General features: G+C 39.3%; 1 protein-coding gene across 1 annotated transcript; it reads right to left on the minus strand.

Annotated features, from left to right (window-relative positions):
- Positions 1–464: 464 nt before the first annotated feature.
- Positions 465–22284, minus strand: LOC101360328 (zinc finger protein 14-like). Its single transcript, XM_023733296.1, has 4 exons — positions 22193–22284; positions 5255–5381; positions 4619–4802; positions 465–4191 (listed from the first exon to the last, which is right to left on the minus strand). The coding sequence occupies exons 1-4, from the start codon at positions 22193–22195 to the stop codon at positions 2562–2564; spliced, it is 1944 nt and encodes a 647-aa protein (XP_023589064.1). The 5' UTR covers positions 22196–22284; the 3' UTR covers positions 465–2561.

The following is a 22284-nucleotide window of genomic DNA, read 5'->3' on the forward strand; positions in this document are numbered from 1 at the left end:
GTCCAAATTTGATGACTTTTTATAAATCCATTGACTGAAACATTCTACAGTCCTTTATAACGTGTTTATTCTAATTGCTGTAACTCAATACATCTAATTATCTTTGGCTGCAGGTGTGATCCTGAAGGCGTCTGTCCAGAGAACACTGACCAAACCTTTTTTTATTATTAACAATGGATAAGAAATTATTTGAATAACACATATCGTTAGTACAGAATAAAAAAATTTACATAAAAATGAATGTATATACGGATATTTGGTAATGTTGACTCAAAATCTGTTATAATTGAAAAATTACACTTAATTTGAAATTCATAACTGCAATAAAATCTTTTCATATATCATGTCCAAAAAACAAAAACCCATTGCTGTTGATTCCCACTCATAGTGACCTTATAGGACAGAGTAGAACTCCCCCATAGGGTTTCCAGAGTGCCTGGTGGGTTCAAACTGCTGACCTTTTGGTTTGCAGCTGTAGCTCTTAACCACTGCACCACCAGGTTTAGAATAACATTTGTTAGTATATAACTGATTTGAAGAAAATAATAGCGTACTTCTAAGAAGTATCTACATATTGTTTTTGGGGAAAATACAGTTTTTAATGACACAGAATCATACATAATAACTGAACACATACAGAGGGATTGTATTCAGCTGTATCAGAAAGCTCCCCATGTCTATCCTATATGACAATGATGCTTGTTTGCATGTGGAAAGACAGGGTCAGCACACACTAAAAAATCTGGTAGGATAACAAATGTGGTAGGAAAACAAAATACTGTGTGGATTTCTAAAAAAATTTTGTTACACCCACTCCTCCCTTATCAACATGGTTAGATTCCAATGACCAGGTCATTATGCAGAAATTGGCATTATGTGAAATACTCGACAGTCCCGGGCTGGTCCTCGCTCTGCTTGCCAGAATCCAAATCCATGCTGCAGGCTGCTGGCCAGGTGTCCTCAGTCACCTGGCATCCCAGCTCAGGCTCTGCAGTGATCTGGTGCAGTAAGCAGGGCAGCACAGGCTGGGTGGTACATGGTAGCTTTGGCCAGAGTGTGGCTCCACAGACATGAGTGCTGCCCACCACCTGTGCCCCATTCCTGGTGCCCACGAGGTGAGCATGGGGCAGAGTGAAGCATGCGGGATAGAGCCAGGAGGGAGGGAGGTGTGAGTCAGGAGAAGCTGGACTGTTGGTCACCCTGCAGATTCCAGAGTGAGATTAAATACCCTAGGGGCGGTGCTACTCCTCTTTCGGTGCACCCTGGACGAGCTGTGCATGAGGAGGGTGCTCAGGTCGGTGGGATCATTAATGCTCAAATTATTGTTGTAAATGTAAAATGTCAGATGAGATAGTTGATGTAAGAATTACAGATGCATATGTAACAAAACCCATCTGTATGGTTTATTTATGTTTTTGGTTTCACATTGTAGCTGTCGTGGTAACATCAGGAACACAAAACCACTTGAAATGAAGAAAACAAGGTGTTCGCTATACAAACTAGACCTTATAAAAACATACTAAAATATATAGAAGAGTCAGAGCAGCAGAAAAGATGAGCAACCATGACAGTCTAAACAGTGGCCTGGAGAACACACTACCATTTGCAGGGAAATCAAATTGGTTGTCTCATCACAGAAGTGGACTCCCTGATGCCAAGCTTGTGGAGATGTCTTTGGAAGGCTATACCTTTGAGAAAAATGGAAGCCAAGCAGTTGTTTGTTTTGAGGATACTCTTGAATGGCAGGGCCACAAAACAGGAAAACTAGCTGAGAACTGGTAACCATAAAAGCGCCTGTGCATGTGCCTCTCTCCCTGCACTGTGGTACAAAACCTCAGCAATACCCTCCTCACTTGTGTTTTCCAAATCTCATGCAACTGGGCTATTAGTAGGCTTGAACATGGAACCATACAGGGAAGGGATTCTGGTAAATGTAATTTCCAATATGACTGATGCTGAAATAACGAAGTTTGAAAATAACAATTCACTCCTTTAGAACAACTTTGCATAATTATTAATTTCTACCAAGTACCAGCCAGGAAAATGGAATAAGGCCTCTCTGGCAACTAAAAAAAAGCTCTCCCAGTAAGGAAGAATGTAAATAATGGGTGACAGATACCTAGTACCTACCACACTAGGCCTATAAGTAAATCCAAACAAATACCAAAGTGTCATAGTACTAATAATCGCTTACTTCCAGAACAATTTTAAAAACTTCATGAAAATTAAACCTAACTGCTTATTAAAAATACCATTCAAAATACCCAGGGATCCAGCAGACTTTAAACTTCAAAGGTAAAAGATTAACTTAATAATAAGAAAAAATACTACCTGGGAAAACTTTTGTATTACAGCTAAAAGATTACCTACAGAATCCTTTCTTACCTTAATACTTATTTCTTAAAAAACTAAAAATAAACTCCAATGGATTCACTTTAAGGATAAGGTACTGATAAAGGGAATGTTACATTTATAACTTTTATAAGATTCTTCTCCTGGTGTGAATTTGTAAAAGCATTATACATGAATTAGTTTTCAGAAGGCATTCCCACATTACGTTGCTAGTGTTCCACTCTACTGTGTGTTCTCACGTGATATCGTAAGGCTGAGGAAGAAACAAAAGCCTTTCCACATTGCTTACATTCATAGGGTTTCTCTCCAGTGTGAGTCCTCATGTGTTTTGGTAACGATGAGGGACACTTGAAGGCTTTCCCACATTGTTTACATTCATAGGGTTTCTCTCCAGAATGCATTTTCACATGTCGTCGAAGGTATGACAGCTGATTGAAGCCTTTCCCACATTGTTTACATACATAGGGTTTCTCTCCAGTGTGTGTAGTCATATGTGCCCGTAAAGATATGGACCAATAGAAGGCTTTCCCACATTGCTTACATTCATAGGGTTTCTCTCCAGAGTGCATTCTCATATGTGCTCGTAAAGAGATAGACCAGTTGAAGGCTTTCCCACACTGCTTACATTCATAGGGTTTCTTTCCTGTGTGCATTCTCATATGTATTGTTAAAGATGAGGCCCACTTAAGGGTTTTTCCACATTCCTTACATTCATAAAGTTTCTCTCCAGTATGCATTCTCACGTGTCTTCGAAGGTAGAAGAGTTGATTGAAGCCTTTCCCACACTGCCTACATTTATAGAGTTTCTCTTCGCTGTGAGACCTTTCATGCCTTCGAAGGGACTGGAGATAATAGAATGCTTTGCCACATTCCTTGCATTCATAGAATATCTTGCCAGAGTGCTTTGTCATATGCTCTCGCAAGGATATAAGCCAACTAAAGGCTTTCCCACAATCTTTACATTCATAGGGTTTGGCTCCAGAGTGTGTTATCAAATGTCTCCGTAAGGAAAAGTGCCAACGGAATGTTTTCCCACACTGATTGCATTCATAAAGTTCCTCTACAGTATGCACTCTCATATGTCTTTGTAAGCATATGGGCCAACTGAATGCCTTCCCACATTGCTTACATTCATAGGATTTCTCTCCACAGTGTGATCTCCTATGTGTACGTAACGATATAGGCCAAATGAAAGCTTTCCCACATCGCTTACATTTGTAAGATTTTTCTTCAGTGTGTGTTCTCATATGTGTTTGTAAAGATATGGGCCATTTGAAGGCTTTCCCACATTGCTTACATTCATAGGGTTTCTCTCGGCTGTGCGTTCTCATATGTCTTGTTAAAGATGAGGGCCACTTGAAGGCTTTTCCACATTCCTTGCATTCATTGAACTTCTCTTTATTGTGAGTCCTTTCATGCCTTTGATAGGAGTCGAGAAAACTGAAGGTGCTTCCACATTGTTTACATTCATAAAGTTTCTCTTTACTATGAACCTTTTCATGCCTTCGATAGGATCGGAGATGAATGAAGGTTTTCCAGCATAATTCACATGCATAAGGTCTTTCTCCACTGTGAATTCTCACATGCCTTCTTAATTCTGATGGAAAACCAAAGCCCTTCCCACATTCTGGACACTGATATGGTTTGTGTCCAGCATGACTTGCGATGTGCCTCTTAAATGAGGAAGGATACATAAAGACTTTTCCACACTCAGTGCATTCAAATGGATTGTTTCTAGTAGTCGTTTTCTTGTATAGATTAAGATTTGGAATCTGGCTGAAGGTTTCTCCCCATTGATGACCTTCATTACTTTCACAGAGTCTCAGAACCATACAATCTCTGTTAAAACACAGAAGCGTATTATTAACATATTAATGATTTAATAGTATTTGTTAATAACTATTGGCATTCAATTATAACCCTTTCTGTAATAAACATAGACTTTCCCAATTTTCTACTCTATGTGAATTGTTTGAAAGTGAAATAAGCTGAATGTTTTGAAAGAGGACTTGACCCATAGTCATTTTTAAAAGTGTTTCTTACATATATGGAGTTTTTAAAAATCGTTTCCAACAGAATTATGTTTCAATCAATCAATGTCTAAGCCACATTTAATGAAAAATTTGCGGTGTAAATTTCTTGCGAATAAACAAAGATGGAGCTAGGTATACCTGGGTTTTGTTGTTATTTGCATGTTTTTTAAAAATTTCATTAAATACTAAGTTTATCTCCTGGGATACTGTGTTCTCTTGTGTGTGCTACTCACCGAAGAAGCAACCCCTGGTCTTTAGGCTGATCTTCAATGCTAAGGCCTTCTGAAATTTTTCCTAAAATGGAGGACCAAGAATCATTTCTTGTAAACTTCAGTATTTTATCTTCCTTGGATATTTTTTTCTCATGAGTATCTCGTTGAGAAACTGACTCATTGGCCTTAAATGGAGTCTCATCATCTGAAAGCAAAAAGTGAACAAATCTTACAAGGAAGAAGGCTCCTGTCAGCAATAATAATAATAATAAAAAATACGTTGAGTTCAGGTGTGTAAAGACTTCATCAATAACAGGCACAAGGGGTCAAAATGGAAAGCAGCTTCACAGACACAGTAAAATTCTCATAAAGTTTTCAAAAGCAAACTTCTCTAGGCCCCAAAATGACCTGTGAAGCCTATATCCACATGGTGACAGTAAGGGAGACACAAGTGTTTTAACCAACACAAAAAGAAAAACTCATTTTAATACATAGATTTTCATTCTTATGGATAAACAATGAGATTCTACCTATTATAACGCTGGTAACCATGTCTGTCTTACTGATCAATATATTCATCTTTCCAAATTTTGGAAAAGTCCTAATGAGCAAAAAATGTTCTCTAAATAACAAAGTGAAAAAGTAATGTCATCTTACCTACTGATGCCAAGTTCCTAAAAGTTTCCAGCATCACATCTCTGTAGAGCTTCCTCTGAACAGGATCCAGCAAAGCCCACTCCTCCAGAGTGAAGTCCACAGCCACATCTTCAAAGACGACTGATTCCTAAAACATATGCCTTATGTATGGAGGAAGATAGGTGAAGCAGACAGCACTGGGGACTGAACCCAATCCATAGGAAGTTGAAACAAGATTCTGGGATCTCCTAACAACTACCCTATGCCTCAGTTATCAGATCTCTTACTCTGTTTACACACACTAACTCACAGATTAAATAGCACCACTAACACAGAATTTGTCTCTACATTTTCACTGTGACCACTAAAAGTCTTATTCCTCTCTATCAGAAGGTTTCAGCATACAATGGAGGAATGAGAATTATACAAATGAAACAACTCTTTCCATTTTAAGACCATCACTGCCTTGTGAAGAAACTATTTCATCTGCTTCCCTACTGCTCATATCACTCAGCACTACAGGAGGCACAGGATTAAACCTAGATGATGTTTTAAGAAATAAAAACACTTTGAAGGACTAGCAGTTTTTTCCTCTATTTTCTTCACCAAATGTGTGAGGCCAAGAGGGCTATGGGAACCCAACTTGCAACAACGACCAGCAAGCCATAATACCTTTAAAACACCAGGCCATTAGAGATGGAAAGGTCCAACCAGCTAAATGAAACTCTCTTTTTGAAGCAATATTAATTTTGATTTATTGGTGTAAGAGTTATCACAAGCTCAGTATCTACCCTTCCTCTTTGTGCCATTTCATGGAAATAGGATGTTATTGAGAAGTCAGACTCAGAAAAGAAAAAAAAATGATAATTTAGAAACCCACACAATTCCCTACACACCTGAGCCTTGGTGCTGCTGTCCACCCAATCTTGAGTACACACACACACACACACACACACACACACACATTCTTTCACACACTAAGGTTATATGATGCCTCAGAGCTCCTTCTGCCAGAGCCATAAAAAAGTACTGTGACTTTGAGGCAGAGGTTATGAGTCCAACTCTGGTAAGAAGTTAACTGAAGTTCAAAAACACTGGACTATGAATTTTGTAGGATAACATACATAAAAAGTTAGCAGTGCTTTTCTCTAAAAAAACTTACTCCCTGCCTTAATTTCCAGAAAGAAGTGATTCCACAGAGCCACTCTAGAAGGTGTACTCCCAACTTCACTAATTTCCACACTCGTTGAACACACAAGCCTGACACTCCAACCTCTGAACACAGGAACCATTGTGTGGCATGGTCCCCCTAAATACTGGTTTCTGAAAAAGATCATCAGCCCATTTGCATTCATAAGCAGGGAAAAGAGAAAACACTACCATGCAGAAATTCTGATGCTAGAATTTACATACTCAGAAAAGCAAAAGCAGTATAGCAATACCTCTATTGTTGGTACACTGTGAAATGAGCTGCCTAGGTCAGCCTTAATTATTGATGGTAAAGCTATCTTAGACATTCTAGTAAGAAAGTTTCATTATCCAGTGCACAGAAAAGGAAGGGTTAACAAAGACATAGGATTCTGTATGCATACAAAGTCCTGTTGGCAAAGTTGGATCTTGGTTATTGTGTAGGAACTTGGATTTCAGGCTGGTTCCAACCACCATGCACCTTAAGATGGCTCACTGTATCTAAACTGTTTATGCACACGATATGGTTACTGCTGAATCCCTGCTTTCCTAAAAAGAGTCTAGAATTTTGGTACATGCCAGGCAGAAGGTGCTTATATGATTGTGAATAATAATCCTGGAACTGTGTCTCTAATAAACCGTCCTCTTGTACATTTCACACCTATTATCATAAATCACTGCTAGAGAAATGAAGTAAAAACTGGGTGATTCTACTGCGAAATGACTGAAGACTTCACCTGCTGAACTATATACTTAAACGTAGTTAAAATTACAAATTGTGTGATATATATATGTATATACACACACACATATACATATATATGTACGTATATTTATGTTCTTGTTGGGTGCCATTGAGTTGGTACCAAATCATAGTGAACCTATGTACAACAGAACAAAACACTGCCTGGTCTTGCAACATCCTCACAATCCCTGCTATATTTGAGCCCATCATTGCAGCCACTGTGTCAATCCATCTTGTTGAGGGTCTTCCTCTTTTTTGTTAACTCTCTACTTCACCAAGCATGATGTCCTTCTTCAGGGACTGGTCCCTCCTGATAACATATCCAAAGTACTTCAGACAAAGTCTCACTATCCTCGCTTCTAAGGAGTATTCTGGCTGTGCTTCTTCCAAGACAGATTTATTCATTCTCATCCACGGTATATTCAATATTCTTTATCAACACTATAGTTTAAAGGCATCAATTCTTCTTTGATATTCTCTATTCACTGATCAGCTTTCATATGCATAGGACGCCATTGAAAATACCATTGCTTCATTCAGGTGCACCTTAGTCCTCAAAGTGACATCGTTGCTCTTCAACACTTTAAAGAAGTCTTTTGCAGCAGATTTAGGCAAGGAAATAACTCCTTGGATTTCTTGACTGCTGCTTCCAGGGGCATTGATTGTGGATCCAAGTAAAATGGAATTCTTGACAACTTCAGTCTTTTCTGTTTATCACGATGTTGCTTATTGATCCAATTGTGAGGATTTTCGTTTTCTTTCTGTTGAGGTATAAGCCATACTGAAGGCTGTAGTCTTTGATTTTCATCAGTAAGTGCTTCAATCTTCCTCGATTTCAGGAAGCAAGGTTGTGTCATCTGCATATTGCAGGTTGCTAATAAGTCTTTCTTGCAATCTGATGCCTCATTCTTCTTCATATAATCCAGTTTCTGGGATTACTTGCTCAGCATACAGACTGAATAAGTATGATAAAAGGATGCACACCTTCCCTGATTTTAAACCACACAGTATCTTCTTGTTCTGGTCGAATGACTGTATCTTGGTCTATGTACAGATTTCTCATGAGTACAATTAAATGTTCTAGATTTCTCATTTTTTCAGTGTCCAGATTTTTTTATGATCCACACAGTCAAATGACTTTGCACAGTCAGTAAAACAAAGGAAAACATGCTTCTGGTATTCTCTGCTTTCAGCCAAGATCCATCTAACATCAACGATGACATCCTTCATTCCATGTCCTCTTCTGAATCTGGCTTGAATTTCTGGCAGTTCCTTGTTGATGTACTGCTGCAACCATTTTTTAAATTATCTTTGGCAAAATTCTACTGACCTGTGATATTAACGATATTGTTCAATAATTTCTGCATTCTGTTGGATCATCTTCCTTTGGAATGGGCACAAATATGGATCACTTCCAGTCAACCATGTAGCTATCTTCCAAATTCCTGGCATAGACGAGCACCTCCAGTGCTGCATCCATTTGTGAAACATCTCGGTATTCCATCAATTCCTAGAGCCTTGTTTTTCACCAATGTCTTCAGTGCAGCTTCGATTTCTTCCTTCAGTACCATCAGTTCTTGATCATGTGTTACCTACCTCCTGAGGGTTGAATGTCGACCAATTCTTCCATCTTCTTTTGATGCTTCCTGTGTCGTTCAATATTTTGATTCCTGAAGTGTTGCCACTGGAGGCTTGAATTTTTTTTCAGGTCTTTTGGCTTGAGAAATGTCGAGTGTGTTCTTCCCTTTTGGTTTTCTAACTCCAGGTCTTTGTACACTTAATTATAAAACTTTATTTTGTCTTCTTCAGCTGTCCTTTGCAATCTTCTATTCAGTTCTTGTACTTCATCAATTCTTCTGTTTGCTTTAGCTTCTCTACATTCAAGAGTAAGTTTCAGAGTCTCTTCTGACATTCATTTTGGACTTTCTTAACTGTCATTTTTAATGACTTTTTGCCTTCCTCATGTATGACGTCCTTGATACCATCCCATAACTCTTCTGGTCTTCAGTCATTAATGTTTCATGAGCCAAATCTATTCCTGAGATGGTCTCTAAATTCAGATGAGATATACTCAAGGTCATATTTTGGTTCTTGTGGACTTGTTTTAATTTTATTCAGGTTCAACTTGAACTTGCATATGAGAAATCTGCAGTTGGCCACTGGCCTAGTTCTGATATTCAGCTTCTGCATCGTTACCTTCCACAAAGGTAATTATATACCTGTGTATTCCACCCAGTGAAGTCTATGTGTACAGAAGCAGTATATGTTGTTGAAAAAAGGTATTTGCAATGAATAAGTTGGTCTTGCAACATTCTATCATGAGATCTCCGGCATCGTTTCTATTACCAAGGCCATATTTCCTACTACTGATCCTTTTTGTTTCCAAGTTTCACATTCCAGTTACCAGTAAAATTATCAACACATTTTGATTGTATGTTTGATCAATTTCAGAATGTAGAAGTTGGTAGAAATCTTCAATTCCTTCATCTTTGGCATTAGTGGTTGGTGTTTAAATTGAATAATAGTTACACTAACTGGTCTTCTTTGTGGGTGTATGGTATTTGTCACTGACAGCGTTGTACTTTAGGGTAGATCATGAAATGTTCTTTTTGATAACGAATGGGACACCACTCTGCTTCAATTTGTCCTTCCTGGCATAGTTGACCTATGAATGTCTAAGACAAAATGCCCAATACCAGTCCATTTCAGTTCACTAACACCTAGGATATCAATCTTTATGTGTTCCATTTCATTTTTGACAGCTCCAATTTTCATGCTTTCTACATTTTATATTCCAATCATTAATGGATATCTGCAGCTGTTTCTTCTTGTTTTAGTTGTGTTACATAAGCAAATGAAGGTCCCAAAAGCTTGGCTCCATCAACATCATTAAGTTTGACTCTACTTTGAGGAAGCAGCTCTTCCCCAGTTGTATTTTCAGTGCCTTCCAATCTGAGGGGCTCATTCTGGCACTATATCAATGTTCCACTGCTGTTCATAAGAATTTTACTAGCCAGTGTTTTTAGAAGTAAATCACCAGGTCCTTCTTCCTAGTCTGTCTTAGTCTGGATGAAAACTGCTCCCCATGGGTGACCCTGCTGATATTTGAAACGCTGGGTGCCACGGCTTCCAGCATTACAGCAGCATGTAAGCTACCAGAGTATGACACACTGACAGGCGAACTGTGATATATATAACACCACAATAATGTTTTGAATGGGAAAAAGAAATGAAAACCAAAGAAAAAAGTAAAATGCACTGGCTTTACTGTGGATGTTTCCTAATGGACACTTTCCCTGAGCTGGTTTTGCTGTGTGTTCTTTTGCAGTAAGTAATAGCAGTTTTGAGTATGACTACATGCCAAATCCTTTGAGACTTCCTAGCTAATCATTCCTGTGTATTCCACCTGGGGAGGTTCACGTGTATGTCGCTGTTTATGTTGCTGGAAAAAGGTATTTGCAATGAAAAAGTCGTTGATCTTGAAAAATTCTATCATGTGATCTCCGACATTGTTTCTATCACCAAGGCCACATTTTCCAACTACACATCCTTCTGTTTCCAACTTTTGCATTCCAATCACCAGTAATTAGCAATGCATCCTGACTGCATGTTTGATCAATTTCAGACTGCACAACTTGGTAAAAATTTTCTATTTATTCATCTTTGGCCTAGTGGTTCATGCATAAATTTGAAAATACTCGTATTAACCGGTCTTCCTTGTAGATGTATGCATATTATCCTATCACTGACAGCGCTGTACTTCAGGATAGATCCTGAAATGTTCGTTTTGATGATGAATGCAAGACCATTACCCTTCAAGCTGTCATTCCTGGCATAGTAGCCCATATGATTGTCCGATTCAAAATGGCCAATATTAGTCCATTTTTGCTCACTAATCTCTAGGATATCAATGTCTATGTGTCCTATTTCATTTCTGACGATTTCCATTTTCCTGGATTCATACTTTGTACATTCCAAGTTCTGATTGTTAATGGATGTTGGCAGCTGTTTCTTCTCACTTTGACTTGTGCCACAGCAACAAATGAAGGTCCCAAAAGCTGGACTCCATCCACGTCATTATGGTTGACTTTATTTAGAGGAGGCAGCTCTTCCCAAGTCATGTTTTGAGTGCCTTCCAACCTGAGGGGCTCATCTTCCCATAATATATCAGACAACGTTCTGCTACTCTTCATTAAGTTTTTCACTGGCTAATTTTTTTCCAGAAGTAGACGCCAGGCCCTTCTCCCTAGTCTTGGTCTGGAAACTCAGCTGAAACCTGTCCACTATGGGTGACCCTACTGGTATTTGAATACCAGTGGCATAGTTTCCAGCATCACAGCAACACGCAAGCCCCCACAGTACAACAAACTGACAGAAAAGTGGGGGAATCAAATCGACTACATCTGTGGTAAGAGATGATGGAAAATCAACAGTCAGAACAAGGACGGGGCCAACTGCGGAACAGACCATCAATTGATCATATACAAGTTCAAGTTGAAGCTGAAGAAAATTAGAACAAGTACACGACAGCCAAAGTGCGACCTTGAGTATATCTCACCTGAATTGAGTGATCATCTCAAGAACAGATTTGACACGCTGAACACTAATGACTGAAGACCATACAAGTTGTGGAATGACATTAAGAACATCATAAAAGAAGAAAGAAGTCATTAAAAATACAGGAAAGAAAGAAATGACCAAATTGGATGTCAGAAGAGACTCTGAAACTTGCTCCTGAACATTGAGTAGCTAAAGCGAATGGAAGAAATGATGAGTAAAAGCACTGAACAGAAAATTTCACAGGGCAGATCGAGAAAACAAAGTCTTATAATGACGTGCAAACACCTGGAGTTAGAAAACCAAAAGGGAAGAACACACTCGGCATTTCTTAAGCTGAAAGAACTGAAAAAAAAAATTCAAGTCTCGAGTGGCAATACTGAAGGATTCTATGGGCTAAGTACTGAACGACATAGGAAGCATCAAAAGAAGATTGAAAGAATACACACAGTCACTGTACCAAAAGAAGTGGTTCACATTCAATCATTTCAGGAGGCAGTATGTGATCAAAAACTGATGGTACTGAATGACAAAGTCCAAGCTGCACTGAAGGCATTTGTGAAAAACAAGGTTCCAGGAATTGACGGAATACCAACTAAGATGTTTCAACAAATGGATGCAGTGCTGGAAGAGTTCATTCGTCTATGCCAAGAAATTTGGAAGAGAGTTACCTGGCCAACTGACTGGAAGACATCCATATTTATGCCTATTCCAAAGAAAGGATCCAACTGAATGTGGAAATTATCAAACTATCGTTAATACCACAAGCAAGTATAATTTTGCTGAAGATCATTCAAAAGCAGTTGTAATAGTATATCCATAGGGAACTGCCAGAAATTCAGGCAGGATTCAGAAGAGGACGTGGAACCAGGGATATCATTGCTGATGTCAGATGGATCCTGGGTGAAAGCATAGAATACCAGAAAGAAGTTTACATGTGTTTTATTGCTCTGCAAACGCATTCAACTATATGGATCATAACAAATAATGGATGACATTGTAAAGAATGGGAATTCCAGAACATTTAAATCATGCTCTTGAGAAACCTGTACATAGATCATTAGGCAGTCGTTCGAACAGAACAAGGGGATACTGTGTGGCTTAAAGTCAGGAAATGTGTGCATTAGAGTTGTATCCTTTCACCATACTTATTCAAATTGTATGCTGAGCAAATCCTCTGAGAAGCTGGACTAAAGAACGTGGCATCAGGATTGGAGGAAGACTCATTAACAGCCTGCGTTATACAGATGACAAAACCTTACCTGCTGAAAGTGAAGAGGACTTGAAGCACTTACTGATGAAGATCAAAGAACACAGACTTCAGTATGGATTACACCTCAACATAAAGAAAACAAAAATCTTTACTACTGAACCAAAAAGTAATATCATGATAAATGGAGAAAAGATATAAGTTGTCAAGGATTTCATCTTACCTGAACCCAAATCAACACCCACAGAAGCAGCAGTCAAGAAATAAAACGACGCATTGCACTGGGCAAATCTGTTGCAAAAGTCCTCTTTAAAGTGTTAAAAAGCAAAGATGTTACTTTAAAGACTAAAATGAGCCTGACCCAAGCCATGGTGTCTTCAATCACCTCATATGCATGCAAAAGCTGGACAATGAATAAGGAAGACCAAAGAAGAATTGACACCTTTGAGTTGTGGTATTGGCGAAGAATACTGAATATATCATGGACTGCCAAAAGAACTAACAAATCTGTCTTGGAAAAAGTACAGCCAGAATGCTCCCTAGAAGCTAGGATGTGAGACTTTGTCTCACATACTTTGGACATGTTATCAGGAGGGACCAGTCCCTGGAGAAGGACATCATGCTATGTAAAGTGGAGGGTTAGCGAAAAAGAGGATGACCCTCAATGAGATGGACTGACACAGTGGCTGCAACAATGGGCTCAAGCATAACAATGATCATGAGGATGGTGCAGGACCGGACAGGTGTTTTGTTCTGTTGTACATATGGTCGCTATGAGTTGGAACCGACTTGACGGGACCTTAACGACAACAATCAACTCTGTATTATACAGCCAAGCCAGCGCCACCAAAAAATAAACAGATGTACAAAAATTATAAAGAAAAAAACTTTTTATTTGTGTATAGCTCTAACAAGTGTGCATGGAAGACCCCAACAAACAGGTAATCACAGAATAAGATTTTTAACTAGATTCCAGTTCATAAACAATATAAAAACAACTCATCACCTTTTTAGATACTGACAGTTTTAAGTAGGAAAATTAATTGTAAGAAATTAATGTATATTGTAGCAAGAACCAAATTTAATTAAGTAAATTAGACTAATAAAAAACATAATAAGAACCCAAGGGGAAAACTGTAATACATTATGGGCAAAGACAGAGATTTCCAATTTGTGGTCCTGCTTGTAAAAGAGCTTCGACGTCAGCATTCACATGATCATGATAAGGAAAAACCTGAAAAACTGAAAATCAACACTCTTCTCAGATTCATCAGACACTTGAGGTCACAGGGCAAACCAGCTGCCCCAAAACTGAAAAGACAGGCTGATACAGAGAATCACCACTTACTGGAGGCAGAAACCATGCAGGTAGGAACACTTAAAGGGTAAATGACTAATTCCTGGAGACGGGAGTAGTCTAGCTTACAGAAAAACACTCCTGGAGGCCCAGTGTCTTAGTTACCTAGTACTCTAACACAAACACCACACGTGGGTGGCGATAAAAAGCAAAAATTAATTTTTTCACTGTTCCACTTTTAAGTCTATCTCTTTTCTCCTGAATTTTACTATCAGGAAAAACCACACCACTTCTAAAGACCAAGTTTAGAAATCTCCTCAGCCAAATATTCAAGTTCATTGCTTATAAGTTCCACCTTCCACAAAACATTCAAGTATAATTTAGAAATACTATTTGTCACTGTATAACAAGGATCCCATTTTCTCCAAGCCCAGTAACCTGTTCACTGTTTCCGCGTAAAGCCTCACCAACAGCACATTTAACATGCACATTTCTAGCAGCATTCTGTTTATGACAGAAGTCTTCCCCACAGCTCTCAATTCTCACCAAGCCTTCATTAAAATCACCCTTAATGTCCATAATTCTACCAATAACCTCATCAAGACAATCTTAAGCCTTACCATCAAGCTCATCAAAATTCCTCCTGCTTCTAACCACTACCCAACTGCAAAACCACTTCCATATTTCAGGTATTTCATAAAGCAACAGCCCACTTCCTGGTCCAAAATTCTGTCTTAGTTACCTAGTGCTTCTAGTGGTGCTATAACACAAATACCACAACTGGATGGCTTTAAAGAACAGAAACTTATTTTGTCACAGTTCTGGGGGCTGAAAGTCCAAATCAGTGTTGCGGCCATGTCATTTCTTTCCTTGTCAGCAGCTCTGCACATTCTTTGGCCCCGTGGTCTTTCTTGGCTTATACGCAATTCTCACATGGCAACTGTCTTCTGTGTATGTGTGTGTGTCTATTCTGATCTTTTCATGGCACAGAAGTGACTAGCTGTAGTATGCACAGTACATTAGCTTGACTTCAAGGAACACATTACATTCCCTTAGACTGCACTATGGAAAGTGATTAAATTACAATATGAAAGGTAATCTGCTCTACACAAGACCAACTGATTTAATCAACTGTAACTGCGACACGACAACAACTAGACTAGTGTTTGCCCAAACACCCGGGAACCATGGCCTAGCCAAGTTGACACACAAAATTAACCATGACACCCAGTCTTAGGGGATACCAGACTTCCTGAGTTTTACCTCCAAGAGCCACACCAGGTTCTCATTGTAAAGCTGGTAAAGAAAAAAAATCATTCAAGCTTCCACGGGGGAAAGGGAAAAATCACCATTATAAAATAGTGCACTGTTTTACTTATCAACGGCCTGCCCTCAAAAGAAAGTACTTTAGCAGAGCCTAACCATCCTGGAGGAAGGGACATACCCAACTTCAGCCCCTCTAGCATTCTACAAGCAAAAAAGAATCACCCACCTAAAGCCCCCTTCTGGCCTTCTATCTTAGCACAGTTCTCCGTGAGTTGGAATCAACTTGACGGCAACTGGTGGCTAATCCTGCCTTGCAAAAAATGCTAAAAGTTCTTCAGAGAGAAGGAAAATGATATAGGCCAGACACTCAGATCTACATAAAGAAAGGAAAATTCCATCAAACTTAAGAAAGAATTAACACCAACCCTTACAATACTATGCCTAAAAACAGAAGAGGAAAGAACACTTCTGAACTCATTCTGAGGGCAGCATTATCCAGACACCAAAACCAGATACATGCATTACTAGGAAAAAAATTACAAACCAATTATATACCAGGAACACAGATACAAAAATCTTGTAAGAAAATATTAGCAAATTGAGGAAGAATATAATCAACGTCACTGAATTGTACATGTAGAAATTTTTTAAATGGTGTATCTTTAGCTATGTGTATTTTCACCAAAAAAAAAAAGGTCCTCCAAGGTTAAGAAGGGAGAGTGTTGACACGTCATAGGGTTGTTAACAATATGTGTACTGACTGTTTAATGAGAAACTATTCTGTAAACCTTCACCTAAAGTACAGTAAAAAAAAAAATTAGCAAATTGAATCCAAGAATTTAGAAAAATTACATACCATGATCAAATGGAATGTATCACAGGCAAGCAAAGCTGGTTCAACTCTATAAAACAAGTAATGTAATTTATCACATCAACAGGCTAAAAAAGAAAAATCATATGATCGTATCAATAGACACATAAAACTAACAAAATCCAACATTCATTCATAATAAAAACTCTCAGAAAACTCAGAATAGAGGAGCACTTCTTCAACCTGATACAACCTAAAACCACCTACAGCTAACATGGTACTTAACTGTGAGAAACTACATGATGTGCCCCTAAAATATGCAACAAGACTAGGACGTCTCCTCTAACCACCATCATACCAGAAGTCCTAGCTAATTCAATTAGACAAGAAAGGGAAATAAAAGGTATAGAGACAAGGAAGGAAGAAATAAAACCGTCTTTGCAGACGATACAGCTAAACAACCCCTCCCAAAAACCACAAAACGCCTGGAACTAGCAAGTTTGTAGGATACCATATACAAAGTCAACTGCTTTCCTCTATACTAAACCAAAACCAAACCAAATCCATTGCTGTCCAGTCGATTCCGACTCATAGCAACTTTATAGGCGAGAACAGAACGACCTCATATGGTTTCCAAGGAGCGGCTGGTGGATTAGCACTGCTGACCTTTTGGTTAGCAGCCTAGCTCCTAACCACTTGTTTTACAGAGTTGAACCAGCTTTGCTTACCTGTTATACATTCCATTCGATCATGGTATGTAATTCTTTTTCTAAATTGTTGGATTCAATTTGCTAATTATTTTTTTTTCTTATTGTACTTTAGGTGAAGGTTTACAGAATAGTTTCTCATAGTTTCTTAACCACTGTGTCACCAGGGCTCCTCTTCTATACTAGCAATGTGCAATTAGAATCACAAATTAAAAACAAAACACCATTTAATTTAGCACTAAAATATCAATAAACAACACTATCATCAAGTCAATTCCGACTCACAGCAACCCTATAGGATACAGTAGAACTGCCCCATAGGATTTCCAAGGCTGTAATCTTTACGGAAGCAGACTGCCACATCTTCCTCCCGTGGAGAGACTGGTAGGTTCAAATACCTAGGTATAAATCTAAAAAAAGTATGAGATCTATACAAAAAAAATTACAAAGCTCTGATGAAACATTTAAATGAATGGAGATATATTCCTTGTTTATGCACAGGAAGATTTAATATTATTAAGATGTCATTCTTCCTGACTTGATCTATAGATTCAATACATTCCCAAACAAAATTCAAGCAAGTTATTTTCTGGCTATTTACAGACCGATTATAAAGTTTATATGAAAAGGGTAAACACCTAGAAGAGCCAACACAATACTGAAAAAGAACAGAGCTGGAGGCCTAACACTACCCCACTTCAAGACTTACTACAAAACTACAATGATCAAGAAAAAATGGTACTGATGAAGGAACAGAGAACTATATCAGTGAAACAGAACAGAAAGTCCAAAAACAGACCCAACGCAAATATAGTCACTTGATCTTTGACATAAAAATAAAGGCAATTCAATGAAGAAAGGCCAGTCTTTTCAACAAATGGTGCAGAAACTGGACAGGCATATGGGAAAAAAAGGAATCTAGACATAGAGCTTAAATCTTTCACAAAAAATTAACTCAAAATGCATCATAAGGTTTAATGTAAGATGCAAACCTATGCAATTTATAGAAGATAACATAGGAAAAAATCTAAGTGACCTTAGGTTCGATGATGACTTTTTAAAAACAACAAAGCCATGACCCATACAGGAATAAATTGGTAAGCTGAATTTCATTAAAACTAAATGCTTCTGCTCTGTGAAAAACATTGTTAAGAAAATGAAAAGACAAACCACAGATTCAAAAAACACATAGCTGATGAAGGACTTTTTTCCAAAATATACAAAGAACTCTCAACACTCAATGGTATGAAAACCAACAATCCAATTACAAAGTGAGCAAAACATTTGAAGAGACACTTCACCAAAGATTTACAAATATATCAATATATACATACATTTTCAGATAGCTAAGAAGAATATGAAAAGATGCTCAATATTCTACATCGTTAGAGAACTGCAAAATAAAACATCAGATACCAACACAAAACTATTAAAATTGCTAAAATCCAAAACGCTGACAACACCAAACACTGGCAAGAATGTGAAGCAACAGAAACTCTCACTGATGGCGGGTGGGAATGCAAAATGGTACAACCACTTTGGAGGACAGTCTGGCAGTTTCTCACAAGCTAAACAAACATAAGCTTACCATACGAACCAGCAACTGCATTCCTAGGTATTTACCCAAACGAACTGAAAAAGTAGGGCCACATAAAAACCTGCAAGTAAATGTTTATGAGCAGCTTTCTTCATACTTGCCAAGAAATTGGAACTAAAATGTTCAATAAGTAAACGGATCAACAAACTATAGTATATCCAGAAAATAAAGTATTATTCAGCGATAAAAAGGAATGAGCTAACAAGCTACCAAAAGACATGGAGGAACCTGAAATGTATATTGCTCGGTGAAGGAAGCCAGTCTGAAAAAACTACACGCTGCATGGTTCCAACTAAATGACCTTCTGAAATTTTTGAAATGGTATGTCTTTGGCTATGTATATTTTCACCAAAAAAGAAAAAACGTCCCCCAAGGTCGAGAAGGGAGAGTTTCGATATGTTGTGGGTTTGTTAACCAATGTCATAAAACAATATGCATACTGACAGTGTAATGAAAAACTATTCTGTAAACCTTCACTTAAAGTACAATTAAAAAAAAAAAATGACCTTCTGAAAAGGCAAATCTACAGAGACATTAAAAGATGAGTGATTGCCAGGGGCTCAGAGGAAGATGGAGCACATGGCCACTGTAGGGCAGGAAAACTACTGCTATGACTGGAATGATGGACATATGACAACTGAGCACTGGTCAAAATTCAAAGGACTGGAAAACAAAAAGAGTAAACCCTAAGGTAAACTATAGACTTTAGTCAAAAATAATCTATCCATAATAGTGCATCAGTTGTAACAAATATACCACAAAAATGGAATACAAGACATGAATAGGAGAAACAGTGTTCAGGGGCAGGGTGGACATATATGGAAATCCCCCTATACTTTTTGCACTATTTCTCTGTAAACCAAAAACTTGTCTAAAAAATAAAATCTATTTAAAAATATCATTGAATAATATCAAAGCAGAATGAAATGAATGGAAACACAGCACCATTCTTAGGAAGAACTCAGCGTTACCAAGGTGTCAGCTCCCCCTAAAGAAACCTATCCATTGCCTTTGAGTCAGTTGTGACTCACAGCGATCCTATAGGACAGAGCAAATCTGCCCCAAAGGGTTTCCAAGGAGCAGCTGGTGGATTTGAACAGCCGATCTTTTGGTTTGTGGCTGAGCTCTTAACCACTTCGCTGCCATCTTTAAAAAACTCCACTAATGCCCAAACTAGATTTTTTTTAGTACTTAATACTACCTTTACAAATCTAATAAAGGAAAAATCAAACCCGTTGCCATCAAGTTGATTCCAACTTTTAGCGATCCCATGTGTCACAAAGTAGAATCGGTCCATGGGGATTTCTTGGCTGTAATCTTTATGGAAGCAGATTGCCAGGTCTTTCTTCCATGGCGGTTCAAAACACCAACTTTTAGGGTAGCAGCCGATCACAGACCACTTGCCCCACCCTGGAACCTACAAATCCAACAGGAAGAATGTATGTCCAAAAATAACACAAATGTTGGGAAGAACAAGGTGGGGTCTTGTCTGTCATACAGGAAGGATTTTAAAACTATAGTAATCACTGTCCTCGGGCAACTGACTAGCCAGTCATGGTTATTCACTCGCTTTGGACCACCATTGATATTTAAACGGGACACAGAGTTTGAAGAATATAGCAAAGTCACTCAACCCCAATGTTTATGTATAAAGACGGAAATAAAATTCCAAGACTTCCTATAGCTCAATAAAACATGCAAGTGTGTTGTTATATTCATGGTAAGAAAATGTTTTGTAAATCCGGAGCCCTGGTGGCGCGGTGGTTAAGAGTTAGGCTGCTAATCAAAAGGTCGTCAGTTCAAATCTACCACCTGCTCCTTAGAAACCCTACAGGGCAGTTCTACTGTGTCTTATAGGGTCGCTATGAGTTGGATTTGACTCCATGGCAACGGGTTTGTTTTTGGTTGTCATAGGATTTAGCAATAACCTCCAAAATCCAGATATAGAACACAGAACAAAATTATCAACTATCTCAAATTTTCTACCCTGCAGAGGAGAATAAGATGTTTTGGCGAATCTTTCTAAATCAACGATTTATCTACCATCCTTTCTTTGTAGGAAGATATTCCTCTTTCTGCAGTCTTAGGGAAAGGAGACGTTCTCTATTTCTCTGAGATTCTTCTCCCCCATAGCATTCTCTCAGGGCTAAACCCTGGAACTTGCTTTGTTATCATGGAAAGAAAACAATAGACCTGAGAAACTTGCTACACAGCCTCCTGGAAAGAAAAAAAAAAGTACGGAAGAGTTTTTAACAAAAACAATGTAAGACTGGAAAATTCTAATTTTTTCTCCCTGAAATTCACCCCTTTCTTGCCGCTTTGGAAATATTCTATCTTATGTCTCAGGCTCTATTAACTGAATGTATTTTATATTTACTGCAAAGTGAGACTCAAATAATGAATAAGTCTTTTTAGGTGACAAAGCCAGGGAGGGGCAGTGTTGAACTGGAATGCAGACACGTCTGACTCAAAGTCAAGTCAACCTCCCACGTGGCACAGCCTCCCCGCAGCCTGCACCCTGAGCTGTTCCTGACCACCCTCAACCAACACTGGACAGTGCTCCGTCCTGTGTCTGAAGTGCACGCTGCTTTTCAGGTGTTCCATCCTCCTCACTGGGAGGGTTTTCCCTGTCCTTGGAGTTGGTTTTTCTCCCATCACTTCTTTGTGAGAACACGGAAGACAGGGATACTTTTCACATTTTCTCTTAATTTACAGCATCCTGTCAGCTGAAGACTAATGAGTCTCCAAGGATTGAAAACGGGCTGGTGAAGAAAATTTCCAAAAAGGCTTTATCAGGAGGAGATCCCCCCTCCCAAACCTGAGGTAAGGATCCACTGGAAGGTGATAACCCAGGGGCTGATGTTCACTAGATTCCCCCACGAGAAATGACAGTTGTGGGCGCTGTGGGCGTCTGGGGATACTCCTACGCACTGAGATATAAAATATTCACAAACAGGAAACAAATCTTTTGATAACAGCTTTCCTTTACTCCTAGAAAAAAATAATGAACAATTAAAGTCTTACAGCTTGTTCACAGATAGTTGCTAATGATGCTGTAACTAGGCGGAGGAGAGCTGGCATTTGAGCATGCGGGGAGGGATCTGGTATGTGCAGATTTAATGCCAGCCCTAGAGCTTGGAGGAGTAAACAGGGCCGTGGATTTAGAAACCCGCCGCCCACACATCCGGAAGTCTCAGAGGAAACCAGATCCGCTGGGGGCATCCACAGCCCATCCAGCCGGGCTCACCCCGTCTGGCTCTGTGGAGAGGGGGTCCTGAAAGCAAACTCTACTAGCACCCCGCATAATCAAGTCGGACCCAGTCCCACGGTGTATGAGGGACGCGGGGCTCGGGGCTCAGTCGCCGCAAGCAGGGACAGACAAGACGCCCTGGGCTCGGCTGCTGGCGCGACGTCGCGCTGCGTGCGGGAATGCAGAGGGCCCAGCCGCCAGTCCGCAGACTCGGGGCTGGAGACCGCGGAGGGTAGGCGGAGGGCCGGGGGCCGCTCTCAGGGCAAGTTTCAGCCGGTTCGAACCGACCCTTCCCCTCGCCCAGTCTCGGTAGACCCTGCCCCGCGCTCACCATCTCCGGCTCCCGGAGACCTCCCGGCGTCCTCTCCGCGGGAACCGGGACACCAGGGACCAAGCGGCGCACGTACGAAACGCTCCCGCTGC

This window comes from Trichechus manatus, unplaced genomic scaffold (genome assembly GCF_000243295.1).
Source record: "Trichechus manatus latirostris isolate Lorelei unplaced genomic scaffold, TriManLat1.0 scaffold00057, whole genome shotgun sequence".
In the NCBI taxonomy this organism is placed as follows: Eukaryota; Metazoa; Chordata; class Mammalia; order Sirenia; family Trichechidae; genus Trichechus; species Trichechus manatus.

What these genes read in the sequence shown, in the direction of transcription:
- LOC101360328 (XM_023733296.1), bottom strand. An exon ending in TAGGAACTTGGCATCAGTAG is followed by an intron (nt 4,803 to 5,254) that starts GTAAGATGACAT and finishes TTTTGCTTTCAG; the next exon opens with ATGATGAGACTCCATTTAAG. An exon ending in GACCAGGGGTTGCTTCTTCG is followed by an intron (nt 4,192 to 4,618) that starts GTGAGTAGCACA and finishes GTGTTTTAACAG; the next exon opens with AGATTGTATGGTTCTGAGAC.